The sequence below is a fragment of the Ischnura elegans genome, chromosome 6 (assembly GCF_921293095.1).
Source record: "Ischnura elegans chromosome 6, ioIscEleg1.1, whole genome shotgun sequence".
Lineage (NCBI taxonomy): Eukaryota > Metazoa > Arthropoda > Insecta > Odonata > Coenagrionidae > Ischnura > Ischnura elegans.
In genome coordinates this window covers 37,614,135-37,624,807 of record NC_060251.1, presented here as the reverse complement: position 1 = coordinate 37,624,807, position 10,673 = coordinate 37,614,135, and the positions used below count along the sequence as shown (strand labels likewise).

The 10,673-nt window shown below is 36.6% G+C and overlaps 1 protein-coding gene and 1 non-coding gene across 2 annotated transcripts in view; one reads left to right on the top strand and one right to left on the bottom strand.

Moving 5' to 3' along the window:
• Positions 1–1,274: 1,274 nt before the first annotated feature.
• LOC124160865 overlaps positions 1,275–10,673 on the bottom strand; it is a 49,025-nt gene continuing 39,626 nt past the window's right edge. Inside the window, exons 23-26 of the mRNA XM_046536972.1 lie at positions 9,297–9,420; positions 9,070–9,207; positions 3,207–3,358; positions 1,275–1,568 (exon numbers count right to left, since the gene is read on the bottom strand). Coding sequence (XP_046392928.1) covers positions 1,331–1,568; positions 3,207–3,358; positions 9,070–9,207; positions 9,297–9,420 — 652 coding nt within the window. The 3' untranslated portion in view covers positions 1,275–1,330. The remainder of the gene's footprint in view (positions 1,569–3,206; positions 3,359–9,069; positions 9,208–9,296; positions 9,421–10,673) is intronic.
• Positions 5,871–5,942, top strand: Trnaa-ggc. Its single transcript has one exon. It is a non-coding gene; the product is annotated as a tRNA-Ala (tRNA).

The following is a 10,673-nucleotide window of genomic DNA, read 5'->3' as shown; positions in this document are numbered from 1 at the left end:
TCCAATTAAGTAAATAGAATTAAACTTAAAAATTTATTTGAGCTCTGGGGGTGGTTTTAACCCCCAAAACCCCCCTCCCTGCGCCACTGGTGGAAGGTACCGTTCGAAAAGGTTTATCGCATTACCTAGCCCGTACCTTAACCGCGAACAATTTTAAAGTGTTTTTTTTAAAATTCAAATATGACCCTCGTTAAAGCGATTTTTAATGTCAAAGAGCAAGCGAAGAATATACAGAAAAGTGGTATCTACCTTCTTAGATGTGACACTCCTGAATGTGACTGTTTGTATGTTGGCCAGACTGGCCGCCAAATAAAGACTAGGGCCCGTGAACATTTTAATTCGTTGTTAAACCGTGATGACAAATCTGTTTTGATAAACATCTGGGTGACTGGTTACACGAGGCTAATTTTGATCCTTATATTTTACACACCTGTGACAAGGGAAAAAAACTGGACGTTTTAGAAAATTTCGAAATTGTGCTACATTCAAAACTATGTGGTAATCAAAGATCTGAGGTTTACCCGGCGCATGATGATGTTGAAGTTGTTTCGGGTTTCCCACCGGATGAGGTTCTCCATCTCTGCCGACGTCTCGATGGTCGTGTCGTCACCACCATCGAATTGTCGCGGCATCGCTTAAGCCCACACACCTCTTGTACGAAGTAAGTACGATAAAAATGCGAAAACAATTTAGGTTTCCATACCGAATTCTCAAATCAATTAATATTTCAACGTTTCCAGAAGTGGTGCAAAAAATATATTGGTTTTTTTCATATTGAAAGTCCAAATTTCATATACAGTTGACTTAATCATTACCTCCTAATCAGTGACGTCATGGCAAAATTATCATTGCCGGAATGCACTTCCCTTAGCTTTTTTTAGAAGTGAAATATTACTCTGTTTGTTCTTTTATTACATACATGTTATTATTGATATTTTGTTACAAAATTTGTTGTTTTGGTTACGAATGTATATATTAGTAATTTTGAGGCAACAACATTGTTTAAAGTGCCATTTGACTATTATGTATTTTGTTAACCAATGCCGGAACGGCGTTCCGGCACCATGACACCGCTGCTCCTAATACCTATTGAGGCATCAGGACTTCGTGGTCATAGTAATTGACCCTCACCAATGACCTAATATTTGATTTCTTGGGATGTGTGGTGAACTATTACATCCTCGGTTCATTTTTAGTTTTGAATATTTCATATATTACTAATGTAAAATATTCATTGTAAGATTTCATGTTTTTTTCGTTATGTTTTATTTTTATGTTTGAATTTCATGTTTGTACCCATGAATATCTGTGTTTGATTTTATTCATTGTTTCAAGAGCAGTATTTTTCAATATCTCTTTGCGAGTAACCATATTTTTCGATATTCCACTCCGGAAATAGGTTCTTAACCACATCGGAATCGTTAATTTCGTCAACTGCAGCGATGAGATGCCTGGAAAGTAGATCTTCTATGTTATCGAGAATAGGGCCATAAATGAGCTTCTTCGCGAAATCTTTCATGTATTCCTCATATTTGACGGTAGATGGGACCAAATCCACGTGTATACCTCTGAAAAGAAAAAAATAGTAATGATTTCCTTATAAGACTTGTTTGAGTGATTTTAGGCGGATACATTATGGTAGCAAAGACAATATAATAACTTAAATATTAGCGTTAAGAAAATATCATGAAAAGTTATGAAGATGTGTTCTTGGAATTGGTTCAGGGTATATAAGATAAATTATTGCGTAGGTAGCTAAAAGGTAGTTTTCATTAGGTGCATACACATGAAAATAAATATTTCTAAACCTTTTCACATGAAAAGCATGTGCATGCGCCTACATTTTTAAAAACAATAAAATATTCTTAAAATGATTAAATGGTGGCATTAAAAACCATTAATTTCCTCTGACATTCTTGTAAAATAAGAGCTTATAAAGCTTTCATGAGCTGCTTTTATTATTTCTCCGATTGTATGTCGGTATTTCATTTGAAAAATATTTTGGTGTCATAACTTTATTCGAAACCTAGTCCTCGGACGTAAAAAATACGAAATATACGGGACTTGTGTTTTAATTTAGAAAATTATTAAATACCATTCTTCCACAAAATATCGAAGAATATTTTCTTGTTGATCATATGGTACATTATAAAGGGTTTTTCTAATAACCCGTTTAATTAATATATTATATATTATATGTGGCATGGAATGAGTCAACTGTAAAATGCAGTTGTCGTGGAAACAAATTGAAACTATAAATTATCTTGTAGGCATGAATAATTTTGAAGAAGTGGCTATGCGTTCGGATTCAGTGAATTTTCTGGCGATCAATAGAGTAGGCATTAAGTTTAATATGGTCTAATTTATACCTCATGGTTTCTATCTTCATTTATTTAGTACTAAAATTGTAAGTTCCAAACACTCCTTTGTTACCTTTCCATAATTGAAAGCAAGAAAGGTAAAGAAATATTAGAGTGGATGACGGTGGATGACATCGAAATTATATGGTAAATTTTGAGCGGTCAAATGATAAACAGCTATCACAGCGTTTAATTCATGGCTGTGTAAGGGCTGTATTTGTAAAGAGAGAACATAACGATCTTGCAAGCTCTAAACATATAGAAAACGTTACCGTATCATCTTCATCTAATAAAGTAATGATTTTGGGGCAACATCCCAGCAGTAATTATAGTTTTTAAGTATAATTCCTGAGTGATATATTTTTAAAAAATGTTTAACTCCAATAAATAGGGCAGGGTATTTCTGGAGGAATCTGCAACCTATGGGCTTAACTAAACGAGAAGTTTGAGCGACTATCAACAATAAGTTTGGGCAATCTCACCCAATATGAAATTACTTGTTTCAGGCAATTAAAATCGCACATTTTTGTCCAACCTTATCATTTTATGTTCTTAAAACTCCACCAGAGTATTGAATAAAATGTCGTAATGGGTGTCCACGAAAAAACTTTTTTATGGTAGCTGCAAAGTGCGTTCAAAAACATGTTTGCGTGTGCCATAGCTAAACAACTAAGGCGTTGCGACTCATGTTGCGTTGCGATGTTCATCGACAAAATATGCTTAAAAATTGTTTCCGTTATCACCTTGTGAGGTATTAAAGATTCCTCCTGAAACAACCAGCATAGTTAATGAGTATATTTCTTTCTTAAAAATTACACAAAAAAGCTAAAAAAATAAAATACATACCCCATGCAATAGAGGCTTGTATCCATCAATTGTACCCTCTTTTTATTTCGGTCGAAATAAAGGTGATAAACATAGACCAGTGATTGTAGACTTCCTTCAATCCGTGTAATCTTATTTCCGTCAGGTAGATATCCTTCACCGTCTGCCTGAAACTATGAATTTTTAAGGGAATAAAGCAGTTGCAATTTTGATAGGGAAAATCGATTGATTGAGATTGATTTTGAGTATTTCTTATCGATTGATTTTGTGTATATGTCATTGGCCCGTTTAATCAGTCTCTTATAATTGGCATCGCAGTGGTAGCAATCTTAGGCAACTGGAATAGACTGATTAAACGGGTCAAGGGGATCGTAGCCGGGACAACTGGCGGGACTGAGCCCGTATACAACAAGGACGAGAATCGTGGACCGACATCTTCGATCTGAAGACGCTGGCAGCAATGCTAGCGAAATTCTTGACGTTAACCAACATCCGACGCGGTGGAACCGGAAGAATGGAACCACGTCACCACGGAAACCTATGTATTCACAACCTCTATGACTCTGACTCATTGCCATATCCCGTCTTTTTTACCCTGGAAAGCCTCTACTATGTAGAGTCTACATCTGAGAATCTAGGAACCTCGATAAGTGAGAGATTTTTTGGCCGACTTCAGATGAGGAATTATATTTATACGCCGTCTGACTCCGTATGGAATGGAGAGACACCTATTTCGCACTCAAACTTAAGATTTGTATACATTTCAATTAACGTTGACTTGAATGGAACACATTCTTCATGACTGTATCAATTCCAAACTCACAATTTAACAAAGTTAAAAGACAGAGATGTTTTTTCGATGAAAATTTCAATGTTTACATTGATGTGTCTTCGAACCCAGTGAATCTAGACATGCAGTTGTAGAGTCGTTTTAAAAAGGTAATCTATTTTTGATATGAGGAATGACTTCAAAAGAGGCCCCCACAAGAGAATCTCAAGAGACATAAACTTATTTCTTTACGTAAAACAATGTAAAACATTTGAAGTTATTGATAATTATACACATATAAGTAGTGGCGTAACTATAGGAATAGGCTTTGGGGAGGATGGGATGCCCTGGGTTGGCGACATACCCCACAGACAACGGGGGTCCGGGAAAAGTTTTGAAAAATGACATGCCTGGAAATAGATTTTACATAATTTTGGCAGTAAATATATAACTTGAAGCATGTGCAGTTATCATAGCTACGTCAAAAAGTGACAATTAGTTCCAAAATATAGGGTGGTTTCCTGTATTTTTAATTTACTACATCAAGAAATTATTACTCCTGGAGTAGTACGTATTTCACGCTTTTAGATTTTTAAACAAGGATATTTCCAGAAGTAGAAATATATTTTTTTGCGATTAAATGAAAAGTGAAAAATTTCAAGCGCGGGGAAACATGACGATGGGAAGTATGAATGCTGGGAATAGCCCGTGTAACGTCTCTCTGGTTCCGGCTGCCGCCGTGTGAGGCCACCTTGGTGTGAGGCTGTGAGCGCCGATACGATGCAGGCTGCTAGCAGGTAGCGCGTGGCGTAAAAAAGGATTATTAGTACCTTACCAAATGAAGGAAACTTTCCGGCTATAGGGAATTTTAATAAGTGATTATTAAGACATGTCTCCCTGAGCTCTGTGCCACATGCATGCATTGGTAATCTCAGACGATGTAAAACTCTTATCTACTCGTATAGAAACTAGGTCTCTGTGACGTCACGTGGAGTGGCACCGCATGGGCGCCAATCTGGCCTTTTTCAAATGAGGTTAAAATTGACCATTATCATTCGTCTAAATTGGGATTTCGAGAACCAAATAATTTGTATATTATGTATACACTAATGGTGGGTAACGATTCGTAATTAATACCTTTCGTTTTCTTTGATGAAGGAAACTACCCTCTTATTTTAATTTCTCTGAGGCTTTGGGGGGGGGGGATTTATCCCCGCACTCCCCCCATAGTTACGCTACTGGTTAAAAGTATTTATTTGTAGATTCCTTACACTCTCTTCCCCCTATTTTCTTTTATGTATCTTTATAAGTGAGAGAGGTCATCCCGGAACCTTTGTAAATGTGAAACTTGGTGAGTGGGAAACCATTGTATGCGAGAAAAAAAATACCGGTCCTTTAAAATCTCACTTATTACGGTTCTACTCAAAATAGCAGTTATCAGAAGTAAATATTTTTCCGTACTAAGAGTTATCCACGTTCAGAAGACAAAAATAGCTATGGGATTAGAAAACACCCTGTTAGAGCTTCCCGAGAATTAGTCATTGAGTGGGGGTGGAATGTTTTAGACTCCTTCTTCTGTCATAATTCATCGGATTAATGAGCAATAAATCATTCATGGAGGATTTTTTGCGAGAACAGATTCCTCTATCGAAATGAATAAAGCTGTTGGATTCTTGGATATTTAGGAAATTATGCAACTATTATCCAAATATGGTATGCGGCGAAAATTACTCTGCTGTAGATAAAAAATTCTCGGGTTTCGCACCGGGAAAGGCTGTTTAAGGCCAACGATTTGATGAGAAACTTTCTCGTCGTCATCAGGGCCAAGACAGACTCAGTCGGGGAGTTTCTAATAGAAATGTTGGCCTTTAACAGCCTAAACTGAGAACCCATCCCGAAGTTCGCTCTGAGAAGATGGCTTGGTGGTGTAACTGGTAGCACGCCTGACCGGCAATCGGGAGATCCGGGTTCGAATCCCGGCTAAGTCAAATATTTTTTCATGGCGAACTTCATCCTTTAGTGTATTTAACTAAACTGAGAAGATGTTATCAATGGTATTCCGCCGGGGAAGCTCCCGAAGAAAACTATTATTTGAAGACTAAAGATAACTATTATTTGGTAGATGATCATTTCGGAGTCAGGAAGGCGAAGAGGGACGCTAGATCGGCATCGAGAAACCAGGATGTGTATTTTTTGTAGATTTTGAAAAAGCAATTGATTGATTGGTAAAGCATTCTTGAAGGAAATCTGCAGAAATAGGGCGAGGAAGAAGATATGATTTTTGTATACAATTTGAAAGTATAATAATACTAGCTGACCCGGCGAACTTCGTACCGCCTAACAATCAATGAACTTACAGTTTACTTACACCATTTATAAATCAAGAGCGGCTGTATCGTTTTTAATCATGCTTAATTTATCATAATAAAATAAGGATACAAATTCAATAAAACTACGTAAATGAGTACCAAAATTGCTTGTCAGAAAGACATTTTCTTTATTGAATCTACATAGGGTGAATCGGAGCACGTTTACGCGGATTTTTTTCAACAAATTTTCTTACGTTTTAGCTTAAGAAATTTTGGGCATTGTGGTTTAATAAAGCAGTTCATGAAATAAAAATTATACGCATTCAGTTGTTGGCTATTTGCGTTATTAGCTGTAAAGAAATGTTTTTAGGTCCAAGTCTGTTGCATTCACTTGGCCCATTCAGGGGGCAGGTTGACACAACCCCAGACCGACGCTTGACTGATGCTCAAAATCGTGCAAGAAAAGTCCCTATGAAGCAGCATTCGCATTAAATGACTTAAGGCGCTCCAGTTTTAGTATCTCTGTTTGGAAAAAATGCACTGCGTAAACGCACCACGGTGAGCCCTACACATTCGAGTTTAATGTCTTGCGTCAAGCACCTTCTTATAAACAACAGTTTTTGTTTTGTTATCAGGCGCAAGATGAAGCGGATGAAGCTAAATAAATATAGCGAAGCAAAGCAGTGACGAAGCGAGGGGAGGTTTTGGGGGATAAACCCCCTCCCCCCCCTTAAGAGCTTAGAGAATTTTTTAATGAAAGATTTTGTTATTAACATTAGGGGGACGGATGACTAACAAACAAAACATATTTAACTATTCACACAGCCGCAAAACCCACTATTTTGAACCATTTATCTTAAAAAATTTCTGGGGGAAGTGCCCCCACACTTCCCGCTTACCTTAGCGAGTTTTCTATACCCTACAGACCCGTAGTATTAGCTGCACCCAAAACCCCCTATCCTAGCTACGCACTTGGAGCGAAGGAAGAAATACAGAGGATGGTTTATCGACTCGTGAGCATAGCACGTCAAATTGACCATGAGAAAATCATGGGTTTTCATTAGCACATGAGCACAAACAATACAAAAACTGAAAGACTGACCATGCGATTTTTTAATCGTTATCACGAATGCAACACGAATTGGAAATTGAATACGTTTAGGCTCAAAAGGGCATATAGTTGAGATCATGGAATCTACGGAATGAGGACTTCCTCACCTTTGAATTTTCCTTTGAGTAAAGTTGCGTGAATCACATTCGTTACCAATTTTTTTAATCACCAAACACGTTCCGTTGGATAGTTATGGTTGGTTTAGGCTTCGAAAGATCATGAACACAGAAACTACATTTTTCTGTAAATCGTGCCTTGGTAAGCCAGGTACGTCCAAGGACTTAAAATATTCAGATAGATAGTTGGTGATTTCGACTTCGTTTGTTACACATTTAAAAGATTCGAATTCATGCAGAGTACAAACTATTTGAATTTACCTCGTTTTAGTCATCCACATCTTCGTTCTGGCTCGCTAAATCAACCATCTTGGATTCTTTTGGTGATCAATCATATTCTGGAACTCTTTGTTGATGAGCTCACCTTACGCTGAAACCAATTTGCAATCATTCCAAGGAAATGAGTGCAAACTACTCGATTCCTCGACAGGAACACGAAAATTACCGTTTGTCAACAATTGCTTGGAGATTTGTTAACAAACACGGTAGTGAAGTGTCAACTCGAGCTGGGCCACGGCTGGGCTTACAATTAGCTCGAATTAAATTTTTTAAATGTAATTTCAATTTAATTAATATTTTGAATATATTTGGTAATTAAAATGTTATATTGTTACTAAATTCAGTTATTAAAGTGGTAAAAACAAAACAAATTATTTAATTTGTAGTTTTGACCGACTTATCAATTGTTGTGTTACTATAACTCCTAAAATCATGCCCATAGGAAAGAGATGAATTTTTTGTGTGAAATTATCCTTTTTTTAATGCCCTATATGTTAACCCCGCCTGAGACGAATCCAAAGAACCAAATCTCATTGAAATTGGTGCAGCCGTTCTCGAGTTATAAGTGTTCTAACTAACACGATTTTCGACTTTCTTTTATATATATAGATTAGTATACTAATAAATATTATAGTAGAAAGTATATTAATAGAAATACAATAATATTCATACTTTATAATGTTGTTTCAGGCTTGACTTGGTGGAAGTTCGATATGTCCATGATAAAAACTACAAATGGTAATACTAATGGCTTAAATTAGATTTTATGGAAAAACTTTAAATAGTGAATAGTCCGCATGTACTTAGTGATGATGTATTATTTTGTACTGTCTCACCTTGACCTTCACTCACGCCCCACTTATTGTATGTTTCCTGTTATCGGCCTTTATTAATTTTTTTACCCAAACTGTTCCCCATCCCACTCCCCTTACGCAAATTCCATGAACCCCACTTCCTACTTTGACTCGGTATAAATACTAAAGCAATCAAGCAATCCTGAAGCAACCTTGAAAATCACATAATCTGTTGAAGCCACGGTCGGTAGTTAATTTTTGTATTTAAGTGTGAAAATTACCATTTTTAGTTTTTATCATGAAAGAGAATTGGCCTGATTGTGTAATGGAAGAGGGTAGTTAAAAGACGCAGGCTGATCATTGAACCTCAGATACCTCAGAGTTATTTATAAAATGTTCCATGTAAATTTACCTTAAGTGCTATAGTATCTTATCCCATAAGTTGTGGAATCCTATGGATAGGCATTAAAGTTATATAAAGTCGCAATCTGTTAGTTATTACTTACCTTGACGGAGCGCGTATTCACGAGTCGTGATTCAAACATGATACCATTTTCATTGAAGGTGTAATTCTCGGTATTGTAGGTATCGTCAAACCTTAGAGGCTCTATAATGCCACTGCTGACGCTGAACGTGAGTGAGTCCTGTCAATCAAAAGAGAAATAGCTTGTGATAATAGTTTGTTTTACTGATCCAACGGGTCGAAGTCGTTCTGTGAACTCATCATACTTACTTTAAGTGTTGATCGTATGAGATGTTTCTGAATTCCTAATCTGCCCAAGTCATAGAGCTTCGTGAACCACGAAGAAATCGTACGGAATTTTCCTTCTGCACTGCGAAGGAGGCGATTTAATAATCTGTATTTTTGAGAGAAATTTAATAATGATTCATCAAGATAATTGTTTCAATATTTTCAACAGTAAATATTCAGTACCTTCTGATTACTAAATTCTTGGTTCGTTTTGGTGGTGATCCATTTATGCAGCTATTAGGTTATTACCTTAAACACACAACGTAACATTTTTTCAGGTATTTTATAACGTGGAAATATTCATTCCATATGATAACAAAATACCGAAGGATGCAGTAACGGGAACAACAGAAATTTCGGATTTAAAAACAGATTGGAAATTATATCTCAATTTCATCACCGGAGTCATGAAACCAGAGAGCACACAATCGTTATGTACACGGTAAGTTAAGCATTTATTTCTGATTTTGTGAAATTATGTATGCCTAAAAGCTATTTTACTGGCACCTTAAATATTTCTATCAGCTCCTCACAAAAAATTTCGGGGGTGGTCGTTATGGCGATGGTAAAACGTTTTGGGTTATTTCGTCGCGACATTGGCCCCAACGTTTCACGACCGGTGGTGGTCGCTTTCTCAAGGGAATCTGGTGAGTCAGGGAATCTTCAGAATCCAAACCGCCAACATCCTCCCGTTTTGATGATGTCCTACCCTTTCGCCAGGTGCAGCACGTACTGTCCGAACCAAAATTATAGAGACCCGAGTTTGAACTCTTATAAAAACCATACACATTCAGCTATTTGCATGATATTGGTAGTATTTTTTAATATATTACTGTCCTTATTATATTGCGCGTTGAACAATATGGTTAAAATTTTACCTTACTTGATAAATATAGATATTGGTGCATAAACAAGTAAACAAGCTTTTTTAAGTAAACCTAAATTGAAAACATTCGCCAACGTTAAGCTCGCATTCTTAACATGAACAAATGTATATACATGTTATAAATTAAAGGCTCTTTTAGCGTTTTTATAGAGTTTCGTACGCCTCTCAGAATTAAAACTATTGTTATTGTATATTTTATAAAATGATGACATTGTTGTGATTGCTTAGTCTTCGGTGTCTATGTATATATGTAATAAATTATTTTCAATTATGCGTTGATTTTTAAACGATTTTTTACATTTTTGTGGGAAGCGATAGGTGCTGGCTGCACCGTCACTTAGCAACAGCACGTTGCCGGCAGCAGATGTTTTTACTGACGAGCATCAGTCGGGCAACGCTGGGGCCACTAAGTCATTGAAGCTGCGAGAAAGAGCAAATATTTTTTGACTATTCTTTAACATTTTCTTGAGTAT